At 42.6% G+C, this 27,919-nt stretch overlaps 1 protein-coding gene across 6 annotated transcripts in view; it reads left to right on the top strand.

Moving 5' to 3' along the window:
* The window catches only part of ERBB4 (erb-b2 receptor tyrosine kinase 4), a 923,012-nt gene that overhangs the window by 695,461 nt on the left and 199,632 nt on the right, over positions 1 to 27,919 (top strand). For 2 of the 6 annotated variants that reach the window (XM_075933933.2, XM_075933935.2), the window contains exons 13-17: positions 3,092 to 3,224; positions 5,105 to 5,198; positions 6,641 to 6,795; positions 15,423 to 15,467; positions 15,590 to 15,664. In XM_075933933.2, the coding sequence (XP_075790048.1) occupies positions 3,092 to 3,224; positions 5,105 to 5,198; positions 6,641 to 6,795; positions 15,423 to 15,467; positions 15,590 to 15,664 (502 nt within the window). The remainder of the gene's footprint in view (positions 1 to 3,091; positions 3,225 to 5,104; positions 5,199 to 6,640; positions 6,796 to 15,422; positions 15,468 to 15,589; positions 15,665 to 27,919) is intronic. The other 4 variants (XM_075933937.2, XM_075933934.2, XM_075933936.2 and 1 more) reach the window with 2 other exon arrangements.

The raw sequence follows: 27,919 nt of genomic DNA, 5'->3' as shown, positions 1-27,919 counted from the left end.
CAACTCTTGGATTAGTTCCCCACACAGTCCCTGGAAGGAAATTAAAGTGAAACGCCAAGAGCCTCTCTCAGCATTGGAAGCCACTAAAACATTTTGTGGGGGAAAAGGAATGATGGAAAAGAAGAACAGCTGCCCACACACTTTCTAAGCCAAGGAAATAGGATGGCATCCAATTGCAAGAACAAAGAGAAGGTACAAGATGATTCTCAGAGTGGCAGTCCTTGCTTAGACCACTGGCTTTTCAGATACCTTGTCATCTTATGTTATGTTCTTAAGTCTTCCTGCCTGGGGTCAGCAAAGAGAAATCTAGGGAAAGCGGCACGTGCTGAATTGCATGTATTTTCCACTGTACGTAGTACATGCAGCAGGCAGTAAGCTGAAGGATGATGGAAAGAGGAGCCAGGCAAGCAGAGCAGATGAAAGAGATGCCTCCTGTCTTTGCAACATGAACATCATCTGTCAAAGGGTGATAAAACCAGTCTGAGAGAGACTGCACACGAATAAAAGAGGACAGGAACGCTTTACAGATCAAAAGGATGCATTCGGCAAACACGATGCTGATGTGGCACAGCGTGGCATGGTGAAAAATAGGCGATTAGCTGGAGTTAAAGAGGGAATCGATATCCAGTGCAACGCACTGGACTGTGCTGTGGGCTGCTATGATAGAGAGTCAATGAGTGCTTAATGAGGACCACGCAGGCAAGAAGACAGAACAAGTGCGTCCGCCACCCAAGACAAACACAAGATGGAAACAGGAGTCTCATAGTGCAGAATAACCAGGGGAAACGGAATACATGAGGAAGAAGACAGCTTCATACTGCAGGGGCAACATAAGAGCGTTGTGCTCACCCACTCATAAATGTCAACAGGCAGCTCAGCAGTGAGCCCATTACAGTCGTCCTTCACAACGCAGCTGTGGCCCTGACAGTAACAATAAGAGAGCAGCATCTGTTGCCTTGCAAGGGAATGTGGCTGTTTTTAATCCCCTCCTCACACTGCCCCCAACCACCCTCTTGGGGAAATGTAGGAGAAGCCACACCCATGTCCATCGGTATCTTACACAGGTTTGCATGGCCTCCAGACTAATGTTTGCATTCTGCAAGGGGAACTATGCTTGATTTTGCTACCTCTACCCCAGTGTAAATGTGTTTCTAGGGGGGTGTGTCTAGACTACAGGGTTTTTCAAAAAAAAGTAGCCTTTTTTCGAAAAAGACTTCCCCTGCATCTAGACTGCTGCCACGTTCTTTCAAAAGTAAATTGAAAGAACGTGGCAGTTTTTTCGACCGCAGAAAACCTTGTTTTATGAGGAACGATGCCTTTTTTCAAAAGTGCTCTTTTGAAAAAAGGCGCTATGTAATGCAAACTGAGCTTTTTCGAAAAAGAGCATCCAGACTGCCTGGGTGCTCTCGTTGGAAAAAGCGGCTTGCTTTTTCGAAAGTACTGGCTGTAGTCTAGACGCTCTTTTACGAAAGAGGCTTGCAGTCTAGACATAGCCTAGGTGTCGGAGTTATTCCGGATCTGTAAAAGGTGTATGCTTTTGATTGGATGGGTGAATTGTTGTATTGTCTCAGTGTTTCATGGCATTCACTTCTTTTATTTTGTTCAAATCATGGGTCGCCCAGCAGGCGAATTGAGACAGACTATTTAAAAGTGAACTTTTTGCTTTTTAATCTACACAATCTATCACATAGCGCCAATTTATATACAATCCTATATCTGGGAGAATGACACACTCTTCCTTCAGGCATCAGGCGTTGGTCTAATGAGTATCAATGGAGCTGGCGTGGAATGTCTAAGAGCCTGTGTTTTCTTGGCAGTGCTGATTGTCTGCCTGTGTCAATCCCTTTCACTACTCCCTTCCTTTGTCTTTCTGTCTGACCCCTCCTCCTAGCCTAACCTAACTCCACAGAAAGAGTCTAAATAACAAAAGAGAAAGAACAAAGGCTCGACACTAATATGCTCTTTGCTATCTGTGCATCGGTCAGGCTGCCAGGACGTTAATCCCTTTTCCCTAGCCTTTGTCTTTTCTGCTGACAAGGCTGTTGGGGGGTGGGATCGTGTCTTACTTTATGACTTTAGAGTGTCTATGGAGCCCTGTTCTCAATTATACATAGGTGCTACCATAATAAACATGGTAAATAACGATGAAATGGGGAAAACAACTTGAACTGTGCTACACTTGGTTATTTCATTGCTGTTTTCAGAGCACATGTTCTGTGGTGGATTTCCCATGACATGACGTTTGGGGTTTAATATTGGATAAAGGCCCTTGAAAAATTTCTCAGTACAGCCCAGCATCAGTCTGACTGCACTCTAATCAAAGTTAGTTCTGTGTGAGTGAAAATTGAGTTAGGCCAACATTGAATGCTTCTGCAAATCCGTGCCTAAAGGCTTTAGAGGAGACGATGTATTCTCTCCTTCCTCCCCCCAATACATGTAAAATTCCAGCAAATCCACAGGGCTAGTCAGGGTAGCCATTCTGCCAGATTTTCCCCTACCGCCATGAAATCCAACATGAGAGTTGAGCAGCAAGCAATGGGAAGCCAGGCAAACACTTACAGTTGGTGTCTGGGAAGTTAATGCCTGACCATTCCAGTTTTTCTGCTTCCCATGCATGGGCTGTGTTGTGGAGATGGCTGATTCCCCTCCTTGCTCTGAGGCTGGGAGGGCAAGATGCCGTTCTGTGTGTACAGGTTGAATCTCTCTCGTCCGACATCCTCGTGACCTGACTGGTGCTGAGCCAGAGAACTTGCTGAACCACAGGTGGTCAATATTGTCTAGCAGCGTTACCAACACTTCCACTGCTTGCTGGGCTATTAGAAGGCATTTAGGGGTAAATTGGAGCTAAAGAACAGCACAGAACACTGAGAGCCAGGACTGGTGGCTGTAAACAAACGTTATGGGAAACTTGGCTACATCCATGATAAATGGACATCCAGCTGACTAAAATCATGTCAGACCATGGAAGTTGCCAGACCAGAGAGTGCCGGACTGGTGAGGTTCAACCTATAGTAGCTTCTTTATGTCTGGACTCACAATGGAATGGCTAATGACACTGTAAAACTATCTTTATTCCTCTCTTTGTTTTCAGCTGCAGAGGGAAGAGCGTGTAACGAGTTGTGCTCAAGCAACGGCTGTTGGGGGCCAGGGCCAGACCAGTGTCTGTTCTGCAAACACTTTAGCAGAGGAAGGACCTGTATAGAGTCTTGCAACCTTTATGATGGGTAAGACGTCAGCCTGGCTCCTTTGTTCCCCAAAAAGGATTGTTTATGGTGACAATTCAGGAATCACAGGAAGAGATTCTGACAACCCTGCATTAGTCTGACAATAACCCCATTGATTTCAATGGAAACACTCCATGTAGTAAGGTGCTATTTACCCAGCATGAGCCATCAGAATTTGACTTTGAGGTAGAAGTCTAGATGGATGGATTCCTATGGCACTTTAACTGTGATGTTACCTCTATATACATCCTAACATTCTCTGGCCCCTTATAATTATTTTCCCTTCTGGAACAACAATTAAGTATATATGTTCTTGAAGCGATAGTCAGTGCATGCTTCACGTTTGTCCTTCATCAGTAGCGATGTTCTTCTTTCTTACTTCCAAGCCAAGAACTTTTACAGAGCTAATTGTAGGCATTTTAGAGTTAAGCTTTGGCACTGCATGATTTAAAACTCTCATAATGCCTTGGAATTGTTTCTTGCTAAATTTGGGGGGGTTGATTTCTTTGTCTTTCTCACTCCTACACAATTCCCACAGTACTTTGCATTTCTTTAGATGTTTGTATAGTTTTCACTGGGAAGATGGAGTCCTATAGATCATGTAGGCATAGTTGTGTGAAACTGTCTTGGGACAGAAAAATAAAGATAAAGGTGTTCTATGTTACATATGCCAGAAAGTAAAGCAAAAAAGGTTGGACAGTGGAATCTCATTTCCAAGATGCTGACACAACATGCTGCCCAACATTTCTTTTATAATAAGTATCAACAAATCATAATAGATTTTAATTAGTTTTGCCCCAAGAGATGCTAATTAACAGTAAAAGCAGTATATGGTTCTTTCTGTTCTTTTTTCTTGGATGACATCTTTGATGATTATCATGATACTGTTGAATGGACTCCCTATAATCACACAAAAATCTTGCACATTTTCTTTCTTTCTTTCTTTCTTTCTTTCTTTCTTTCTTTCTTTCTTTCTTTCTTTCTTTCTTTCTTTCTTTCTTTCTTTCTTTCTTTCTTTCTTTCTTTCTTTCTTTCTTTCTTTCTTTCTTTCTTTCTTTCTTTCTTTCTTTCTTTCTTTCGTCCCTCCGTCCCTCCGTCCCATCCACCCACCAAGCAAGGAACTAAACTGTCAAAAGTTACATGTCACTGCAATTGTTATTTTAGCTGGCCAGATTAAAAGCTGGCTTGGATGTGTGTGCATATGCTGCTGTCACATACCGCTAGCCACACATTAGATTCCCATGGACACTAGCCCATAAGCAGAGACAATGGCATGTCAGGTATTCATTTAAGAAGAAAATATACAAGCTTTTTTCCTTATAAGCATAAAGAAACCCAGAAAGGGAGCTTTTATGAACACACATAATCAGTGGGTAAATGACGTAACATGTATGGTTTCAATCAGGAACAATGAACAATCTTCTGTGGGGAAGTCATGAACCCTTTGGAAAACAAGATTGAAAACGAAAGTGCTGATACGTGCTTACATAAAGTGACAATTATGCATCAATGGTTAATAGGTTTGAAACTGTGTCCTGTTTGATGATGATTCATCTTGCATTCTGGAAATGGATTACTGAATGTGAGCTAAGGTGATGATCCCATCAATGGGAAGAGAGATGTGGAAATCCACCTGCTGTAGTTCACCTCCACACCCAAATCCCCCGGATTCTGATGGCATTCTTATTTCTTAATACACGCTTCACCTGCCAATGTGACATTTAACATTAGTCCTCATCTGGTGTCAATCAGCATAGTTCCACCAAAGTTAATGAAGCTACATTGATTTACTCCAGCTGAAGAGCTGGCCCATTAAATTCTGATCCATTTCAGGATGATTTTTCACTAATCCCTTGTCTGTCTACCTGATGTTTCTCCAGGGAATTTCGAGAGTTTGCAAATGGTTCTGTCTGTGTGGAATGTGATCCCCAGTGTGAGAAGATGGAAGAAAACATGATCACATGCTATGGACCGGTAAGCCTAATGTAAATACTCTGTAGCTGTAACCTGGTTAGTAAACTGTGCTAGCACAGGCATTTTTATAAACATCTGTTATGGTCCAGTGGGACTTTTGCCATCATTGTTCACGACCATTTCAAATATATCAGCGGTAAATGGTGACAAGGAAAAGAATTTTTCACACATCCATAGAACCTACCTTTATCACTACTGAGGTATTGTTTGCTCCTATTCTCGGGAAGTCCTATTCCTCTCTAGGCCCACTGTCCCTGAGAAAAATTCTGTCTTCAGCAATTGCATTCTGCCAGTGCAGATTTTACCCTTTTGGATAAGGAATTCCTTGTGTACATCCTTTAAGTGGTATGAAATGTTGGTACCACTTTAATGGTTTATGGGTTTCATTAAGAAGGCTCTTTGGTGGTTGGAAATGTGAAGTGACCCATATAGAGATGGATATCGAATCTATTTTGGTGCATAGCCCTAACAACAGGCAGGACCGTCATGTGTGCAGAATACATACAATCTCCCTGCATCTTCTCCAATATATGGGAAGAGTTTATATTTTGGGCTTTTTGTGGTAACACATTAGCAGGGAGAATTTGGCTCATAATTTTTGACTCACTGATTGCAGAGTGTTCTGTAAAGAGCAACACAAGCACTCTGATCATCCTTTGATTATAATCGCAGTGGTTCACCCACTCAGGAAATTGACATCCTCCATTTCCTACCCATGTAGGATATTTGGATTTGTAACAGGCCCCTGGCGTACAGGTCAGTGACTCGGGTTCGTCATACAGAGTTTCTCTGTTGACAGCTGGAAACACTGCATACTTTTGCTCAGCTCACTGTTTGCTCGATTGCATTGGCTTTGGATGAGGTACCATGTGCCTTATCATCAAAACTAGGACACTCCTAGTTTCTTGGTCCTTCAGGGGACTTGAGTTACAGTTTCTAACTTGAGGTCTCCATCAGTAACGATGAAAATGAAATCCCCATCTCCTGCAGGGAGAGGCGACCACTTGTTATTGCTGTGACCAGCGATCACTGGCAAAATACGGCCTGGAGATAATTCTGTGACACAAACAAGCTCATCAGGGTGCAATCAGGACGATTGTGTAGCGCCGTTTAATATTGAGCAGTGGTATAGGAAAATGTGCAGCTGAAAGGAAGCCGATGGGAGGCCCGTTGGGGAGTATGCATCAAAAGTAAATAAACCAAATCACATGTAAACACTCCAGAAGCAGCACTCGGATGGTACTGTCCATGTAGCACATATTCAGCACCGTGCCCTACAATTAACGTTCATTGGCGTCACGTAGCTAAATCCCTGTTCGTTATGAGGGAAATGTACCCCGATATCTTTGTGTGCACAGCACCCAGCCTACTCCCAGCCATTCTTGTGCAGTAACAAATGGTAAAGAAAATCTCATAGGTTGCGTTTCTCTCACGCTCTCCAGGGACCAGACCACTGCACCAAGTGCTTCCATTTTAAGGATGGCCCCAACTGTGTGGAAAAGTGTCCTGATGGTGTACAGGGGGCCAACAGCTTCATCTTCAAATACGCTGATGAGGACCGGGAGTGCCACCCTTGCCATCCAAACTGTACCCAAGGGTAAGCTGGAGTTCTGCTTTGTTGTTTGATGTTTCTCTGAGGTAGCGGGTTTGTTTGGCTACTACTTGGCTGGGAAAAAAAGTTTGTCATTCCTGGAAGTCTGTGCATACCCAGCTATTCCATAATCTTTGACTTTAGGATACAAGACCCGGTCCTTAAGGTTTTGCAACTCATTAGAGGACTAATTAGCACTGCCTTTTTTAACTTAAAAAGGTCCTTAGTGCCGAGGTCTTGGCCCTCTCGATAGCACCTCCGGTGCAGAAAGCACCTCTAATACATGTCCCTGAAAGCTGGATGTAAATGGGCATTCTATTTAACAGTTATTTGTGGAGAGGTTTTTCTCATGGTGGACATTATTACATCTCAGCATCAGTGCACTGGGTCCTGTGAATCAAGGATGCAAAGCTATTTTACAGATGGGAACGGAGGCAAAGGAAGATTGAGTGACATGTCTAAGTCACATGGCAAGTTTGTGGGACTGAACGCAAATCTCCCTCGTCCCCACATCAAGCACAAGACCATCTGTCAGGTGGAGAAATAAAGAGGGGAGGGGCATCTGGGGCTTCTTGTTTTCAAGTTATGGAAGGTGGGTGCTAAAAGTTGCCTTCTTTGTGCTGTGCTCCTGTGCCATAGCCTGGCCCGATCCAGGTGCAAATGCTCACTTGGGCTTTTCACTAACACATCCTCTTGTGAGCTGAACCAAGACACCAGCAGTTGGAAGTGGCAGAGGCAAAATGGGAACAGTTCAAACTAACTCTGACCAAAAACACGAGGGGCAATCAAACATCTTAAAGTTTGCTGCCTCACTGTATCGTTCCTGAGGTCTGTAACACTTCAGTCACCTTCTTCTTCCAGAGAAAAAAGAGTGGGAAGTATTTTTCTACTGGTGATGGCTATTGATTATAATCAGTTTAAAAAGTTCTCACATTCATAAGAAAGGCAGTCTCCAAACCTATATCAAGAGGAATCCTGTGCCGTAATCAGCAGTGCTGTTGATTTCACAAACTGGATTATAGCCCTTTTAAGTTCTTTTTTTCTGCTGTCACCTTTTAAACTAACCCTTTTCATTGTCATTCAACTGAATTACTTGTTCCTCCTCCTGTTTTTCAACTTGCAATATCACTTCCTGTATTTGCCAATAGAATCTGTTACCTGGTTCAGTGCCCTAAATTTTCAAAAGCAACCACAGATTGAAACTCTCCTGTCTGGCACCCTCAGGAATCTGACCAGTTCTGAACCAGAGAATTTGCTGAACCAACAGGAGGTCAATATTGTCTAGCAGCATTACCAACATATTTAGAGGTAAATTGGAGCTAAATAACAGCACAGCACACGGAGAGTTAGGACCAGTAGCAGTAAATAAACTTTTTGGGACTGTGGGAAACTTGGCCACATGCGTGATAAGTGGACCTCTGGCTAACTGAAATTATTCCAGATGATGGATGTTTCTAGACAGGAGAGTTCTAGACTAGGGAGATTTAACATGTAGTGATTTTTGGGTGCTCCAGTGTTTGGGCACCCATCTAGCGGCACATGGAAAGGAACATGATTGATAGCAAGCTCAGTAATTTTGGATTAAGATCCCTTTAAGGTTTCTCAAACTGAGTTGTTTTTGAAAATGTAGGCCATGATGTCTGGCAAGTGTCTACCAACACTCGCCAGATATCACGTATTGTGGAAACCAAGCTGTGCTAGAGGACTTGATTTTAGACACTGCTCCCAGAGCGTATGGGTTAGGAACCAAGTCACTTTCTAAGGGCAGGCCTGTTGGATGGGGCCTATGGTCAGCACATTTTAAGAGATGCCAATTTTTGGCAGCCAGAGGAAAGGCTTTGGAAAGTGGCATGAGTGCTAAGAAATCCTGTACCCAAGTAGCTCTAGTGAAAGAAGCCGTTATCATTCTGACTGGGCCACTCGCAGTCAAAATTTTCTTTTAAGCAGACAAAGGGCTATGCCCAATGCAGAGAGAAAGAGGCAGAGGAAGAAAACTTCATCCAGCGCAGCAATCGTCACAGGAGGGTTTTATTGGTTTGCAGCTAAAATTAAATCAGTAAATTATTCAATATAATGTTGATGTCAACAGCTGTTGCCATTCAAAATGAGACCTTTTGCTGGTTTTGCAAATCTAATTACAACGGAGCCATTAGGGAAATGAAAGTGAAATCGCAGAGCGACAGCCAGGATCTGCGGTAGATTCGTCTTCCTCTCAGCCCGTTTAAATCAGTTGTGCGTGTAGGAGAAGAGGATAGGAAGAAACGCTATGAAGAGGAAAAGATACCCCAGGAGCAGCGTTTTCATGGATGGCTTTAATGGAGGAGGGAAATGTTTTTTCAGGTCAACTCCTCCTAAGGTTTGAGTCTACATCGATGGTCTACCCTTCTCAAGGAGCAGCATTGGTGGGGGATCAGAGTGGAAATTCATGCTTCCTAACCCTAACACTTTCAATTCTGTCCCTCCCTCCCTTTCTCCCAAGGCTCATTCCTGTCTGTATATCCAACCAGTAAACCCTCCAGTAAATGCTCCAGAGAATGGAGAGGCGCACACAATGCACCTTCCAATCCCCCTCACCGGAGCAAGGATTGTTGTCTGCGAATGGGCCCCTATTTCCCCCCGTCATGGCTGGAACATGTAATACAGGCAGGAGAGAGAAAGGAATTTACCCCTGTGCAGCTGGGGAATGATTGTGACCATCTCTTTCTTAATGAGTCATAAAAAAAATAACAGTTAACAAGCTATTGGGATTTTGCCAGGCCCGTAGCAACTGGACTTTGCCCTGGCTGAACAGAGCTCCTGGTGTTGTGATTTGACAATGAAAGCCTAAGCTTTCTCCTCAACCTGCAGCATCCATGCGACTAGATCTAATTAGACAAATAAATGTGTCACGTTTGCAGGGTATGTCAGACTACAGCTGAATGGCCGGCATCAGTAGCGATGGTACCCAAAAGTATGCTCCCTGAGTAATGTGAATGTAGAGGTCTGGTTGGCCTCTAAAGCAGAGAGCTTAGCTTTGGCCAGTCAAACGCTAGTTCTAGTGATAGTCTCATCCCCTTCTTATAAAAAGGGGGGCACATTCTTTGAAATTACTGAACATCTGGGTTCAGATTAACAATCTGGAAAAAATCTATGCCAGGCCCTTTGATTTAAAAAAATAACCCAGTTAACTTCACATATTCCTTTTGGGTATTTCTTTAAAAAAAAAACCAAACAAACAAAAAAAAAACCTGTTCTTCTATCATCCCAAATATACTTGTATCACTCTGCACTTTCGTTAAATGGTGATGGTCATAATGAGTGCCCCAGATGTCTGGTTTCTATATCTCGTCCGTCTTCTTGCCAGCATTGTCAGGCACTCATTGGATATTGCCTGGGGAGAGAGAAGGAATCAATTTGTCTTCCCACCTCCCTCTCATTTAGAATTCTCCAGCTTCCCTGCCTTCCTGGAAGAATGAGTATTTAAATTTCCCTTCAAGAAGAAAGGGGAAAAAAAAAGAGAAGAGATGGGATGTCGCTCTGGATATTTGGCTCACAATTGAATTGGTTCCGCAAAATCATAATCAGACTCCATCTAGCATGTCTGTTGTTTTCTGTGCTAGAGTGAGTGTGGGGAACCAATCTGACACCAACTCTAAACTACCTGTCAAGAAGTGTTATGTAGAGCACAAATCGCATGGCTCACTCGGGCAATGTTACACCTTTGAGGGCTGAGTATTTCCTTTGCTATCTAGTCTTGTCTACTCCCAGCGGTGGTCTGAGGTGGCAGGGAAAGGCAAAGGGCCCTCTTCACCTCTTCTCATAATGCACATGGACAGAACGGGTCCATCAGTACCCGCAGGCTTGCACTTTGGAGCGAGGGTTTACTACACCATCTGAGCAGGTATAAGTGAAAATCTTGTTAATAATAATAAAAGCATCCAGCCCTTTTAATTATCTTCTGCTGAACAGGAGAACTGACTAGGTGTGGCTTACCGTGGGCACCGGCAAGAACGTTGTAAAGCTTCTAGCATTTTTAGCAGTGCAGCCCCATACTGTGCATCAGCTGTCCCATGCCAAATGGGAGCAGATCTGAGGCACCCCAGATAGATATCTCCTTTAACCCATGGTAGTTCTGGAGGTGCTCCCAACCAGTATCCAAACTGGCACACTTCCATACACCTAAACAATAATATATATATATATATATATATATATATATATATATATATATATATATATATATTTTAAAAGTCACTTCCTCATCCCGGAAGAGAGGAAACCTCGCCAGACGTCTCATCCTCCTGCTGAGCAGGGTTCACTTTGATAATTTTCTGTAGCAAATGTGCTAATCTTCCCCTCCATCTCTGTCCCTCTGCACCAAGAATAGGCTCAGGCATGCCTAACCCCAGCACACATTCAATCAGCATGCAACTGATCACCGGAGGGTTGCCGTTTCCACGGCCAAAGAGAACAAATAGGCCTGGAATGTCAACCAATTCCTTGTTACTGAAGGAATGGAGGGAGGACAGCCTGCCCTTCCATCTGAGGACTCAGCTGATCTCTGATGTGGAGATGCAGGATATTACAGTGTCTAAGACCAACAGGAGTTACTACCTACTCTTCTTTTTTAATATGTGTAGTTTTCTCTATTAGTTTCCCCAATTTTGTCAATAGGAAGGTCTTGAACGTAAAGATGCATTTTTAACTGGGCAAACTCCTTTTTCTGATTTCTACAGGTTGAACTTCTCTAGCCAGGCACCCTCAGGACCTGACCAGTGCCAGACTAGAGAATTTGACAGACCACTGGGGATCAGTGTTGTCTAGCAGCATTACCAACACTTCCACTGTTTATGGAGTTCTTAGAGGACATTTAGGGGTAAATTGGAGCTGTAAAGAAACTTTATGGGATTATAGGAAACTTGGCCATACCCATGAAAAGTGGACATGAGGCAAACTAAAATCCTGCCGGACCATGGAATTTGCTGGACCAGAGAGTGCCATACTAGAGAGGTTCAACATGTACATATTTCACAAGTAGGTAGTACCCTTTAGGGTTGAATTTAGCTGAACACCCAAAAGGTCTTCTCTATCTTTGTAGGCTTTATGAGTGTACCCTGAGCAGTGCATTTGATTTATGATGGTGCCCGTTCTGTGATTCCCATCCTTCCACCCCGTTCCTGTAACTTCCTTCAGCTATCCCTGCCGCTTGTAATAGTTCCACATGCGTATCTGATGAAGGGCTGGATTCAAACCTTGAAGGTAGTTTCTTTTCCCTACTTGATTCAGCTTCCTTAGTATCTCTCCGAACATGCACTTTCCTTCGTCCAAGGAAACAGGGACTCCAGCCCAGCAACCAGATCTGTGTGGGTGGGGTTATTATGCTCTGCGTAGGCCTATTGACTTCATTGGAGCTGAGTATAGACTCTAGGGTTCACCCATGTCGATGTGAGTGTAGGATCAGCACAGATGATGGGATTAATTGATGTCTGATTCCTCTTTTCTAGGGCTGAGCAGTTTTTTAGAGATTTCATTAGCTTTGCCTGCCACTTAACTGGAAAACTAATGACTTTTCACAGATTCTGGCTGGGAAGAGCCATGCCTCCTTAACTCAAAAGAAAACTTTATATTTGCTCCTGCGGGAGCTAAGAAAAAAGGATCATTTCAAGAAAGGGCAGCTGCTGTTTTTACTTTTACATGTTACTAATCTGCTCATTTCTTTACAGAGAACCATTACCTAAAACCCTGTACTGGCCACCAAGTGTATCAACTCCTTGATGGAGTGTGTATTGACAGTTACAATCACTACAAAGCTCACTAACAAACAGATGTATGTGTCAGCTAACCAATTCGTTTACAGGGAGAAGATGGAAATGAAATCACATCCAGGATCCCCAGTGTTCCCGGGAGAGGGAAAATCTGGGGATGAGTCAGTACCATGTGGGAAGTATTTCTTTTGTTATGGGTGGCCTGTAAGTGTTAAAACCAACCTGGAAACTCTGAAATTAAGGCAGTTATTTCCAGAAAAAAAAATGACTGGTGGTTTCAGACCAAAAATGGGGACGGGTTTCAGAAAAATGACTAACTAAGCCCCAGCTTCTGCTATCATTGCTCACAATGCGTAGTACCATATCCTTGGCCATGTCTACACCATGAAACTATTTTGAAATTAGTAAATTCGACTTAACTCCCGAAATTTTAACTGATGTGTCCAAGGCAGGCTCCGTTAATGTGGACCTTGGTCTCAGAGCCCCAGGAAGCACTGGGGAGTAATTAGTTTGAATTACTCTGGGTAGTAGTTATTTCGAATAGTGGGTCTGGAGCATCCACACTAACGCTATTTCAAAATAACTCTTTCGGAATTAAGTTACTCCTGATGAAAAGCTGGAGTACAGATTTCGAATTCCATGGCCCATTCTTTCGAAATAATGGGCTTGAGAGTGTGGTTATGCTGCTTATAAATTCGACCTTTGGGGAGAGTGGGTTATTTTGAAATAAAGTCCTAGTGTGGGACCAGGGCCTTGTGTTGTTACATTGAAATTAATGAGCTCACTTGGAGTGTGTGCAAGTGGTACTCCGCGCAAGAGTGGCAGAATCTGCCCACAAGAGGAAAGTCAGTGGAGACTGAGTAATCACTGGCATAAAGTTGTTTTATGTTTAACTCAAAATCAATGGCATTGCTGCTTAGACCACAGGAGAAATGCAAATGGCCAAGACAACAGTTTCCCCAAGTTTGGGTCTTATTCTTCAGAAGCCTGAGAAAATAAATGCACCAGCAAGGTGAAATGACTCTAAGACAAAAGGCTCTTTTTTACATTAGGCTGCCAGTTATCTGAACAGATAATGGGCTCACAGGCCTCTAATTTGAAAAAAAAAATCCTTCTTTCTATTTATAGCTGGGGTCTGAGCTCAGCAGCTTTTGATGAGCAGGAGAAGGGGTGGTCGGAACAACTTTTCAGCCTCCTTCATTACTGCGCTGGCTTTTTGGAACTGCTGAGAATGCCAGGCGGGGAAGAAGAAATGTTACAGATGTGCCCGAGGCTGGACAGAATATAAAACCTCGGAGCCCAAGACAGCTGAAATTTCAAAAGTCCTTGTTAGAGGTCTCTCTACTATGAATTGTATTTGAATCCAATCCTGGCACTAGGCAGTCTGTCTAGCTACCTGCCCATTAAGTGTATCCCTTTCATGTACAGAATGCTGCCTGAGTTCATTATTATGGCAACCTATTTTTGTTTGCCTGGCACAGCATTTGTGCAAAACTATCAGTAAACACACAAGAACTGAGATGTGGTGTTACACTGCTTCTCCTGAGGGGGGAAAAAAGTGGTCAGTGAAACTGGGTGAATTTAGTTTTTAAAGGTCGATTGATATTGAAATGAGTTATTTGAAAGGAAATAAGAGCTCCTAAGTGGTGAGAGATAGTGAAGCTGAGAGGAGACCTCCTGGGAGCCTGTTTAAACTCCCTCGAATCTGTCTCCCGTGTCGTTCTCTCAGAGCAAAATTGAAAGCCTGGGGTTTTCAGAGAGTTGGACGCCTGCTTCTCTTCAGCTCCTGTGAAAATCCCAGCTCCTGGGCCTTTAATTAAAGACCGAAGCACATGGTTTGCTATTCATGAGTGCTAAGCAACTCACAGTGCTGACTGATGGTCAGGCTGCTTATTTGAGTGCCCAGATATTGATGGAGCGGCTTGACTTTTTAGGCACCTATTTTCTGAAAATTACAGCCACTGTCTTCACGCTGTAATGGACTTTCTGCATAGGTACCCTGCTATGCGATTCACAGACCGCTCCTATAAAGGGGATAAGGAACTCCATGAAAGCTCCATAGGTAGGCAGATCCCCACATGCTTCAGTGGGTCTCCATCTAGGGACCCTCTTGTGAAAGGAACAGGCTGTTAGGTTCCCCCAAATGAGTCAGTTGCCCACAGAGGCTCTGTGCCAGTTGCTGGTCCCCCAGAACTCTTGGCAATACCGTTCTGGTAACACCGTGCTGCTCAGCCTTCCTTGTGGGGCTGTGGCAAGGAGGTACCATGCTGTGGTAAAGCATTGCTGAAGGAGCCCAGTGGATTGGGTGTGCGATGATGCCATGGAAAGTGGTGAGCTTCCTCGGCCATCGTGGCTTTCGAGAAGAAGACTGGCTGAAAAACGCAAGCTCGAATGCTGCCCCCTTCTGCTGCACAGCTTGCCTGACAGGAGGAGATGACAGGGCTGGAAATATTTCTGCAATGGCCCTGTCTGTGAGTGAGGACAGTTCACACCACAATATTAATTACGGAAAATAGCTTGCCACCTATCTCCCAGAGATCTCCAGCCATGCGAACGAGCAGCCCATGTGCTGTAATCACTGGTTTCGTGTGTAAAACAACAGCCCAAAAAAGCAACTGTATTGTTCGGCCTCCCACGGAAAGCAGGTGAAACCTGCCTCAAGTATTGTTTGAGCCGAGATGGGCCCAACCTTATGCTGCTTGTATTGTTCTCTGCTGTCTGTTTTTGTGTCACAAGCTGCAATTTCACAATGCCTTTGGTATCTTTCGAGAATTATAATTAACCATTTGGCACATGGCAGGGGGGATTCCAGTTTTGTTTTTTATCTGTCTGTAAATAATGGATTTCTCTCTCTTTCTCTCCCTGTTTTTCAATTTGGATTTGCTGCAGGTGCATAGGCCCCCGTATTGAGGACTGCGTCGGCCTGATGGATAGGTACTTGCTGAGCGCTTGCTCCCGTTGTTCTCCTCCCATACTCCACGTGTGGGCAAGGGCGTGTGTGTGTGCATGTCGCTGTGAATGGCGAATGATATTTTCTGTTCTGTACTTGCCTGCAGGTGTAGAGGCCCCACTAGTCATGACTGCATTTACTATCCATGGACACGCCAGTCCACCTTACCTCAGCATGCTAGGTAACATCCTCCATCTTTCCATGTTGTACCTCAGGATCCTTCCCCGGTTATCACCCAAGAGTTGTACTAACCAGTCTGTTTAGAAATATGAATTAAATTGCGTAAAGTGTGTCATTGTTTATCCTCAACAGTGGGATATACAGCGCGGCCTATAGGTGGCTTTACAGTTGGAAAGTAAAGTTATCTACACCATCAATAGAATTGGTTGAAAAGTCCCCAGAGCTGTTGTGTATCACTTTTTTTTTCAATGTCAAACGTTTGACAACAAAAATGCTTAACTAAACACCGGGAAATGTTTAATTTAATTTAATGGAGATTTTCATTTCAGTCTGGTTTTTTAAAAGCCAAATTGAAAAAAAATGAATGGCAACAAAGTGATAAAAGAAACACGAAAGGTTCCTCAAAATTGAATTGTGTTCATTAAATGACCCAACATAGACAAAACTATTTTTCTTCCAAAAAATTATCTCAAAAATTGTTAACCAGCGCTAATCACTTAATTTTGAATTATAAAATGGCACTGGAAGTTGAGAAATCCAGCCTATGTTTGCACTGGGATTGTTTTAAAATGCATGCATGCCAAGCCAAATTTATGTAGAAAGAATGTACATGTTTGCATCTAATTAGCCCTCTGTGCTCATCTTTTGTTATATCCCATTCTTATCCTGTGGGTTTTTTTCCCATTGTATTTATTCCCCATTCAGACTGGTTAGTAGAGCTTCCATGCCCTCAGAGTGTAAAATCTGACTGAGAGTTTTTCCTTTCAGGCAACTTCACCTCATAAAGCAGTTAGCTGGCTCTCTTTGGTTTGTCTTCAACATTTCCTTATACTGGAACCAAAAGATTGTGAGGAAACATAAATGAGCCTAATGGTTTAAAATACATGTTTCTGTGCATCCAGGATACTTACTCAACATAAAGATCCTTATTTTTTAGTTGTTGACTGGCAGGGTTTCTACTGAGGGGAGAATAGACTTAAAAATACAACTAGAAATGCCAGCCAAATGTCTTTCTTCAATGATATAGGCAAGATGGGTTAATATTTGATCCAAAGCCCAACGCAGTTCATGAGAAGAGGCCCAGGTTTTCAAGAGTGACTAGCCATTGTGAGCACAGCAATTTTTAAAGGCACAGTGTAAGACTCTTTGTTTAAGACGCCCTTATTTTCAATCTCAGACTAAGTACCCAACCTGGAAGTGCCCCAGATCACCAGTTACATCTGCAAGCCTTGACTTTGTCAATTGCCCTGAGTTTTGGATCAAGCTCTTTGGCCCCGAGTGAGAAAAGCACTTCAGCACATGCTTAGCTTAAAGAACTTCAACAGAACTACATGTATAATCCAAGTTAAGGATGTGGATAAGTGCTTTGCATGATTGGGCCATTGGTCATTTTGAAAGGAATTATAATACATTGTGTTTTACAATGAGGATCGTATAAACCAAACAGTAAGAAAATGTTGTGTACTTTGTAGTGGAAATACTAGGAAGATGAGTCATAAGTCATGAAAATACCCCAGGCTTTGTATCCTGTGGTCTCCAGTATACATGTTTTAAATAAAGCTGCTTGATATTGTTAGCACAAGAGGGAGAGCGCACATCAGACTGTTTGTTGGTTAATTTAACTGACAAGAGTGTGAAGCTTAACTTTGCTTTCAGAAGATGGATTTATTGTCTAGATACTTATTTAAATCTCCAAGGGCACGGCCCAATGCACACTGAAGGCAATGGAAACACTCTCATTAATGTCATTGGCTGTGAGATCAGACCTTTAAATTTAGGTAGCGAAATGAGTAATGAAATGTGTGACACACAAGTTGGATGAGGTAATATCTTTTACTGACCTGACGTTTGTTGCTGAGAGAGATGGGGTGTTCAGCTTACACAGAGCGGTTCTTCCAGTCTGGGACCAGACTTGAAAGTTCATCTCTTTCACCAACAGAAGTCAGATCAGTAAAATACTTGCCTACCTAGTCTTGCTAATATCCTGGGACCAAGATGGCTACAACTGAGGACGTATGAGGAATTCAGGATGTGACATGAGTCTGCGGCAGATATTTGCTAATAAGCTATCCATTTTCAAGACCTTAAAACAAACACGTGCACTATAAGATTCTTTCTATTCTAAGAAGTGTTTATTGCAATGAGTCTGTAATCTACTGTCAAGCAGGCTACTGAGGTGTGGGGGAGGGGTGAACATTAAAGGGGATGTTTTAATCCATTCAAACGCACCAGGTTCTGCTCCATTTGGTGTGAGTAGTGAGTGACTCTCAACTCTGGAATTGGGAAAACCATTTCCAAGAAAGAATGTTTCCTTTAGAGCTGACAGCTTTGCTAAATGTATTTTGTGACAAAGACTGCAGTGTCACTGTGACCACATTTTAGGATGTGTGCGTGTTGTCACTTTCAAACCAGTGCAAGAATTCAGTGCTGGTTTATGGCTTCCAAGCCTACATGTATTAAATTTGGAAAATTGTCCATTTTCTGGAGACAAAAGTGCCCTTTGTTTAGGGAAAAAATAAGCAAAACTGCACTGGCAAAAATTATATATTTTCTGTGTGATGTGAGTGGTGAAAACCAAAGTGTGTCTATTTCACTTTAAACGGAACCCTTTACATATTCCTCTAGCGATCTTTTATCCACCATGAGCTACTTCATGTCACTAGTGACTAGTCTGCATTTTCACTATTGGTTCAAATTGGCTTGAATCAGGACTGAATTGAAAAGCAGGGTGCTTTGTTGTTGAAACAGCCAGCAGAAAAGTCTCTAATACAGACCAATGACATATTTCTCACTTCCTTTTCCCAGTCAATGCTGTTATTCTTTCCAGTTTTGCAATTTGCAAATTGTTTTTGCCATGATCCGCTGGCCTGAAGGTTTTTGTAAGAGCCTGATGGAATAGCAGAGGAATTTTTACTGTCATGTTTAATAAAGATGAATCAGATGGGTACCACGCTGCTTGTTTTCCGAAAGACCAGCAGTGACATTTCAAAACATATCTTCTTTCAGCTCGTGTCTAGAGACTTTAATGACAATACATTATTATCCCCTTATATTCAGGAATTTTTATTCTTAGTATTTCCGAGTAGAATTCCACATCATGTGATGTTAGAATCACTTTTATTTTCTCATTTCCAGCTGAACGGCACTTAAAATATGAGGAACATTTTACCCCTTTCCTTTGGACCAGTTGATTGATATCTAAACAGCTGTTAGATTGCTTGTTAGATCTATAAATGCACTGATTCTTTGTTCCACAGCAACCCAAATGGGATTTCAATAAATTGTTTATCTTTACAAAGGGTTTCACCACATTGTTAACTACCAGAAAAAGTTCAATCTATAAAGGGAGTAAATGTCTCCTTAAACCAACCAGTAAAAGCTTTTAGAGTTCCTGGGAGAAATGAGCCTTTCTTTTATTTGCGGCTAGTTGCCAAATTCCAGCTATTGGAACAACAGGACGTGCTATGCTGTAGACATAGCAATACTGTGGAAAGCCATAGCTCTGTTATGAGTGTTATGACACACTCTGTATGTTTTTGTAATGTCTAAGTGTGGTTGTCTCTGATTGTAATGTATGTGTTAGGCTGCTTTTAGGATCAGATTCTGTCTCCAGAATCTCAGCATCAGGTACATAACAGGCCTATGGGATGTGTTTGTGTGGTGGTGGGGAGGGATGACAGGAGGGGTCATGATCAGAGTGTTGTTGAGCTGTGGTATTCTTAGCTAATTTAACTGGAAAATACAAGTATTTGTACACTAATCCTTTCCTGAAAACCACGAGAAAAATGGAGGTGAACTGTGTATGCCATGTTCTGATGTACGCTGGGATTTTTCCAGGGAGCCTAACAGAGCTTTATGTGTAGCTCCAATTGAATGTTAGCGGGAGGAGATACCTATCCCTCCAGGTGTCTTTTAAAATTCCAGCTGAAATGATGATGAGGAGAATTTTAGGAACAATTGAAATGGATATAGAGAGAGGGAGTATGAACAGAAAAACTCTACCAACAGGGTGGTGGTGTTTTTAAAATAATGTCCCAGCAATACAAGTCTTCTTGTTTTCTCCACAGAATTTAATTCAGCTATTCAAGCCAGGCCCAAGATAACATTCAACTAGTGTGAATGTGTATCTAGATTTACTAAGTTTTTAGTACTTAAACTTTTAGACATTCAAGGTATAATTTCAAGGAAAAGAATTCCTTAAGTAATGGATGGAGCTGCTATATTTCTGGGATGAGATCTATCATGAAACTGAAGATGTAATCCGGGGAAGGAGAGGTAAGGAAACAGCACCATAATAGTTCCCTGAATCAGCCTGTATTGATTTACACCCTAACTAAATGGGCTTCACGTTTTCCTTTTAACTAACAGAAGCTAATTAGCCCGGTCCCCCATTGCGAAGTGGTTACATAAAACGATGTGTAGATATTAACTTAAATTACAATATCCTCATACTTTCTTCCTATTAACAAACCACGTTCTCTCAACTAATCATCCTTTCACAAACAAAAGATTTTTTATATACAGTGTCTGTATACAAGAGCTAATTAACAGTAAACTCTTTGTAATGCAGGCAGATCCTTTCATAGCTGTTCCATAACCCCCTACACAGTGTGATTTCATTAGAATTTCACAGTAATTCAGTAGCACAGAATACATGATAAGGGGAAGGGAAACCTGCCTCTAATAAACTCTCAGTGCTCATCATTTTTATAGCACTTTCTTCCAGTGCGTGGAGTAAAGCATTCCATATGTTCCAGTTATTTATAGAATAATTACAGCCATTCTTTGGAAGAGGGCAAGGAAAACCCAAAATCAAAGCTAAAAAGCCAAAAAACTCTCCCCATAAAAAAAATTACTCAAAGGGGGGGAAATGAGATTTATTTGTGATTATAAATAAAACTATAAACCTACCTCTTGACCGGTAAAATATACTATTCCAGAGAAACTTTTGGATACAGTCACAGAACAGATCAATTCAGAGAACGGATTATATTTTTAAATATTGAAAAAGAATAGAAAAGCAAACTATTTTTGGACCTGACTTCTATGGATTAGATTACTGAGGTCACGCTTTTACCCTGCCGGAATAAAGCAGAGTGACAGATAAAGTCAGGTTTATCAGGTGAGGCAGTTTGATCTAGTGGTTCTATTCCTGACGTGGCAGCTGGCCAGTTAGGTGACTCTGGGCGGGACATTTCTCTCAAATGCTGCTTTTTCCTCTCCCGCTCTTGCATATTTAGATTGTCTAAATGATGCAGGTGCATGCTGTCTGCCACAAAAGGTGTTTGATCTCGGGTATAGACCCTAGGTGCTCGTAGAATGTAGATAACTCATAGTAATGAGTTTAGAGAGGCTTGTAAACACACACACTAGATCCCCCAGTGAGTTATGAATTACAGCTCTGTGGGCACTCTGCACCTGCCAGTGTTAATCGGGACTTGGAACTGATCAGACGAAGCATAGAAGCAAAGGAGGGGGGAATGCTCCTCAGAGGAGCTACCAACAGGAGAGAGGCAAGGCTACAGATGCAGCAGTAGCTGCTTGCAGGAAGACGTATTAGATTCCCACTGCCCATTGCCTGTACGACGACCATACACTCAAAATTAGTACAAGGCACTAGACTTGGCCCTCTCGTGAGTGCAGTCCACTACCAAAGGAGTGGCACTGGGGCAATTTTGGACTTTCACTAGTCTTCCTCATAAGCAGAGTCCCCCTGCAACAGGTAATGAGGGTCACTGAATGCAAAAACTGATTGTCTGGCTAAGCATTCAGAAGTAGGTAATGCCAAAGATAAGGTTACATGCACCAACTTAAGACATAATGTGCAACCCATAAAAAAGGCCAGACTGGATCAGACCACAGGTCCATGTAGCCCAGTGTCCTGTCTTCCGACAGTGCCCAATGCCAGATGCCCCAGAAGGGAACAGAGCAGGGAGCCCTGTTATCCATTTCCAGCCTCTGACTGACAGAGGCTAGGAATTCCTAGTAGTTTTTTAAACCCTATTAAAGTCTTGTCTTCACAACATCCTCTGGCAAGGAGTTCCACAGATTACTTCCTTTTGTTTGTTTTAAACCTGCTACCTATTAATTTCACTTGATGACCTCCAGTTCTTAGGTTATGGGAACAAGTCAATAACTTTTCCTTATTCACTTTCTCCACCCCGGTCATGATCTTTCGTAAGCGCATGCTGTTCAGATTTACGAGAAGCACAATGGCAAGTATACAATTCATGCTTAATGTATGGTTCGATGATAAAGGAGGTTGTAAAAATGGTTTCAGGAAAGGAAAATTGTTTTTGTTTTAAAACTCTCAAGTGCTTAAAAATGGCACTTTTTGGAACAATTTTTCCTCAAACTTAAAAAAAAAAGAAAAAAAGAAAAAGAAAATGACAAGCACAGAGAAACCCTGGTAAATTTCAGCTGAAAAAGTGAGTTTCAGAAAGTTCTGAGTGACTGAAAACTGATACGCAACCTTACCTTTGGCATTTTTCCTCTTATGTAACTTATAGCTGTCTCTGGTTTTGTTGCCACATTGTGTGTACACACATCCAGTGAGACATGCTTCTGGTGATCTCAGATACAGGTGAACTCCAATGAGAATGAGGATCATTGAACACCTGAAATTCTTCCAATAAATGGCAGTTTATGATTTACAATTCGGGTAATAGTGAACTTGCATGTACAGTGAAATTGTGCAGTGAAAAAAGTGTCTTTGTTGCAATATAGTTTGTCCCTCCACGGTCTCCAGTTTAATTCAGTTGCCTCAAATGAGAATTAATTTATAATAAGATTAAATCCATATTAAATCCTCATTTGAGACAACTGAATTAACAAAATGGATATATATAGACAATTAAATTATAATAAGATTAAATCTATATTAAATCATCTATGTATTATTAAAATACATCCATTGAGCTGTAAAATATGTAAGATGCAGTGTTTAGTGCTCAGTGAATAATATCTTAATGATTCATTATTATTTAACATACAATAAGTGCGGATGAAAACCTGTAGACTTGCTTCCATCTTGTTTTAATAAAGTTGCTGGATTTGCCCCTTCTGCTATTACGTTGCAACAATATACACAACAATGTGTATTTAATTTTAAAATCTGACCATCACTTCATTATCTGTGTCTCCAGCCTTCTTTTTTTTTTCAATCTGTGGAAAGTTGAAGAAGTTAAAATTGTTGCATAAAATGCAAAGCTTTGTTTAAACAAAAATGTCATGCTAGTGTAGTTGTGTTGCGGGCATTCATGGGGTCAAAACTGGTGGGTTAGGTTTCTTCCATTTCTAACTTCTAGAGTATGTCTACACTGCAGATTTTTTCCAGAAAAATGGCTGTTTTTCTGGAAAAACAATACTTATGTCCGCACTGCTATTGTGTTCTTTTGAGAGAAAGTCAAAATAATGGAGGGGTTTTTCCAATGGCAGGAAACCTCATTCTTTGAGGCAGAAGCCTTTTTCTGAAAAAGCTTTTTCAGAAAAAGGCATGTGTGGAAGCAGGAAAGAGTGTTTTTTTCGAAAGAAGAGGCCTCCAGGAAAAAGCACAGGTGCTGTGGTGGCCACTCGGTCCACAGTAATCACAACTGAAATACAAGATAGCTTCCAATCAATGTGGATGCTATCTTTCGTAAAAGCAGATCGCTTTTTCATTGCACTTTTTCTGTGTAAAATGCACAGCATTTCGGAAAAGCTTGTTCTGTAAGAAGCCTGCAGTCCAGACGTAGCCCTAATGTTAAACCACCTCGTTATTATAGAAGGATAGCCTTTTGGCCAGGGATAGAGACCAGTTCAACTTTATATTTCATGATCGTGTTGCACAGGTATTTTGCCTCTTGTCTCCTTTATTAGGACTAGTGGGAACAAATCTACTAAAATGGTAAATGGGACTGTACAGTCATTTACATAGTCTGGGATATTCCAAAGCACCATGGTTTAACTCAAAGACTTCAATGGAAGCGGAGTTACACCAATGCTCAGTCCTTTTGAACGATCCAATACACCACTGTTAAGGTATGTTTGAACGCTGATAATTTGTGATGTTGTGAAGATGCTTCTGTGTGCTCAGCCCAGTAATTTGTTATTGCGAAAGCCACTAAGACAAGAGTTTGTGTAGGGAATTGATCTATCATCATATGGACAGATCTGGGGAAATGAAGGAGAAAAGTGAAGACTAGTGCTGGTTGAATCTCAAGATACTTGGAAATTCTTGTAGATACAAAATGTGAATCCAAGACATTGTGAGTCGACAAAGCTGGAATGGGTGTCTTCAAAATTTGAGTTGCTCTCTACTAGACGTGGGGTAGCAATACAATGTAGAGAGATGTGCTTGTAGCACCGAGGAGTTCTTCTTCCAGTATCAGCCAGAACCAGGAAATCCACAAGTCTAGAAAACTTCAGAAATGTGGTCGTTCCCCCAAGCCCTTGTGGTTGTCAGGAGAACTGGTTCTTTTCCAGGCACAGGAGAAAGCAGAAGTCCGTTTTCATTTAACGTGAGCTGATGTGCCCATTATCAGACAGGTTTCAGCTCTACAGTACATCGTGTTTTTGATGTCCATTGCTGCTGTTACGATTTGTCTCGAGGTAGCACCCGTCTGCCAGAAAGCAGGGCTTGCAGCAGAGCTGGTCACCAGGCAGCCTACTGAGTGCAGCTGGCCTGTGATCGGCTGCTGCGTTGGCTAGGCCAGTGGTTTCCAAACGACAGGTTGGGGCCCAGCACCAGGTGGTGGAATATCGGGCGCTGGGTCTCATTGCTGCAGGGGGGTGAGGTGAGCAGTGGGGGAGGCGAAGTCAGCTCCCTGCCTGTCCTGGCACCACGGACTGTGCTACATCCCAGAAGCGGCCTGCAGCAGGCCCAGCTCCTAAGTGGAGTGGGTGGGGAGGGGTACAGGGCTCCATGCACTGCCCCTGCCCTGAACACTAGCTCCGCACTTGCATTGACTGGGAACCTGCTGCTGGCTGCTTCTGGGGGGCAGCATGGTCTGCGGTGCCAAGAGAGGCAGAAAGTCATTAAAGGTAAACCTCTCCTGCTCCAGCCCTGGCCCCCCTCAAGGCCAGAGCTTCCTCATCTACCCCAAAGCTCCCATCCTCAGCTCCACTCTGGGGACCACACTCCATTCAAATTATGTTTGGTCACAGGCGTCAGCCACTTTCTTCAACTGGCTCATGAGGGAAAAAAAGGTTGAAAACCACTAGGCTCCGCCACCCAGGCGGTTGAAAGAGTCAGCAGACCGGCTCGTAAGCAGCAGCTCGAAGCATCTTTCATGGCCGCCTGAGCCTCGGTGCCTGCTAACTCCCAGCCCTGTTCCTGCCTTGGACTTAGCCCTGCCTCGCCCCAGGTAACCTGGTTCTGTTCCTTGCCTCCAGCACCAGCTCTTTTACCTCAGCTCTGACCCTGGGCTCTGGCGTGCGACTCTGACACTGGTTCCACTGCCAGACTCTAGCTCCTACCTCCAGCTCCAAACCTGAGCTCCAGTTCCTGGCTACCAGCTCTCACTGTAACCATTAGCCCTAACTCCTGTGCTGTCTCTATCATGTGATAGTGCCTCTATTTTTTTATGCAGCCCCCTAATAGAAGCACAGTCTCATTACCCAGTGAGAAATTCATTTTTATGGGTCTTTATCCCTAAAGTTAAAGGAGAGGGATTCATTAGGGCTGTGTCCAGACTCAGGGTTTTTTTCGGGAAAAGTAGCCTTTTTCCAAAAAAACTTCACCTGCGTCTAGACTGCAGCCGCGTTCTTTCGAAATTAAATCGAAAGAATGCGGCTTTTCTTTCGACGGTGGTAAACCTAATTCCACGAGGAAGAACGCCTTCTTTCGAAAGTGCTCTTTCAAAAGAAGGTGTTCTTGAAAGCAAACAGGCTTTTTAGAAAGAGAGCATCCAGACTCACTGGGTGCTTTCTTTCGAAAAAGCGGCTTGCTTTTTCGAAATTCCGTGTGCAGTCTAGACGCTCTCTTTCGAAAGAGGCTTGCAGTCTAGACATAGCCTAGATGACTCGGGCATTCTCTGGTGATCTCTATCCCCCATTTGTTCTAGCTGCCTATTGCAATGCACGAGTTGCAAAGGAGATAAACATCACCTTCCAACTGAGGTCTTTTCTAGGCTCATTTGCCAATGATAGGACCACAAGGCTCCTTGTTTGAAGTTCGAGAGTAGGACAGTGTAGTCATTCACCCAGTGAATTTCACCACCCAATAGTAGCCTCTGGGTACCCCTAGTTTCAGTGGGAGCTGGCTCAGGTCCTTAGTCTGTCCTAGTATATGTACACCTCTCTTGTAGTGAAAGATTGATGCTGCCATTTCAGAGTCTTCAAATGAAGCCCAAGCTAAGGGATTTAAAACTCATTGGAATCAATGGAAAGAATCCCATGAGGACATGAGGGACCTTAGACTTTAGTCCATCCCGTGCTTTTCAGTATTTTGTGCTACTCACATCCTCCTGGCTTGCTTATCAGCTGCCATGTGTCATTGATAATTGTCACATGAGGGAGACATGCATTTTTCTGAATAAATAATTGGTGGGTTTCAACGTTATTTCTGAATGCATGTTCTTCCTGCTGCATGAAAGTATGTTGAGGATCTATATCTAAAAGGGGTTGTCATGAAGGGTGTTATTCCCTGCTCATTAGGACAAGAAGCAATGGGCTTAAATTGTAGCAAGGGAGATTTAGGTTGGACATTAGGAAAAACTTCCTAAGGGCGGGGTGGTTGAACACTGGAATAAGTTGCCAAGGGAGGTTGTGGAATCTCCATCTCTGGGGATATTTAAGAGCAATTTGGATAGACATCTGTCAGGGATGATCTAGATGGTGCTTGGTCCTGCCGTGAGGGCAGGGAACTGGACTTAACCTCTCGAGGTCCCTTCCAGTTCTAGGATTCTATGATTCTGTGATTTTCTAGATGGCAGTTGAGCAGCTTAGACTGTGCCTCAATTCAGATGGGTGATTGTTTTCTTCTTAAAGATGTATTGCTTGGAGATGCTGCTTGGAGTTACAGATATATATGAAGTATTATGGAGTTATTTGACGTCAGTGCAGTTTTTCGAGATGTGGATTTACACAAAGATGTGTTATCTCAAGAAAATGGGAGTGTTTTTGTGTTTGGAATCTTTGGACATCATCCGGGGCGTTGCCTTGTGGGAAGACTAATTTTAATGACCTCCTCACATTTTTCAATCTGAACTAAAGAATTGGCTCAATACACTGGTAAGCAGGCTCCCTTCCAGACATGTCAGCCACTCAATCCACAACAGATCATGTAAATAATCATTTTTGTAGACCCTCGCGGTTGAGCAAGTTATGAAAAAGAAAAGAAACGGTTGTGAAATCACATGAAAAGCAGGTGTTGGCAGGCTCTGGTGGAGGTTTGTTGGCAGAGGAGGTTTGTACTGTGGCCTGTCTGCTCATTGCATGTCTCTAGCCAGTGCTATACTAATCCTTCACTTTCAAGTATGCAATGTTCGGAGAAAAAAATTCAAGGAAAAAGTGGAAATGTAGCGATGCAGACGGACGTCAGATTTCGTTTTAACAAAACAGGATGAAACAACTTTTCTTATAAGCCCTGACTGCAAAATTTGTGAAGCTTTATGTGCAGAAAATTTGGCACAAATACCATTTCCCCTCAACATGCACAGTAAAAAGTTGCCAGTCATTTCTGCAAACAGCCTGCCTTGGCCTCCCATCAAAACCCTGCCTACAACACACACTGTTGATTGCAAAAATACAACCCAACAAACCAGTATGTCAGCATTTGTCGTTCTGATTTTTTTTAAATTGTATTTCCTGTTATTTTGCAGTTTATTTCATTTTTAACTTTGAAATCTCAGGACTTCATACTCTCTAAACAAGCTGGGGTAGATATTGTGTAGATATTTCTAGTTGACAGTAAAGAGTAGCTCTAATGGTTCTTAAGAGGTACTTAAGGCAGTCACACAAAGATGTCTGAGGGAGGAGAGAAATAAGATATAGTAGTTCAGAAGCCAACAAGGGACAAAGTGTGAGTGTTAATTATTCTCCAAAGACCCGTTCAGGCATAGGCTAAGTAGACAGCCCCCTACGGTGTCATATCTAAGATGATTCTGTGGGAATAATACCGAGATTGCTTCAGTCACTCAAGAACATATTAGCCTTGAATTACTCTTCTGTGGCTATGGTTTATGTGCACCCAGTTTCTGCTCAGTCAAGTGCAATAGACACCTTTAATTAACAAACACATCCTGAAACTCTTTCCACTGCTGGCTAACAAAGCACT

This window comes from Pelodiscus sinensis, chromosome 7 (assembly GCF_052426305.1).
Source record: "Pelodiscus sinensis isolate ZL-2025 chromosome 7, ASM5242630v1, whole genome shotgun sequence".
Taxonomy (NCBI): Eukaryota; Metazoa; Chordata; order Testudines; family Trionychidae; genus Pelodiscus; species Pelodiscus sinensis.
This window is presented reverse-complemented; position numbering and strand designations above follow the sequence as displayed.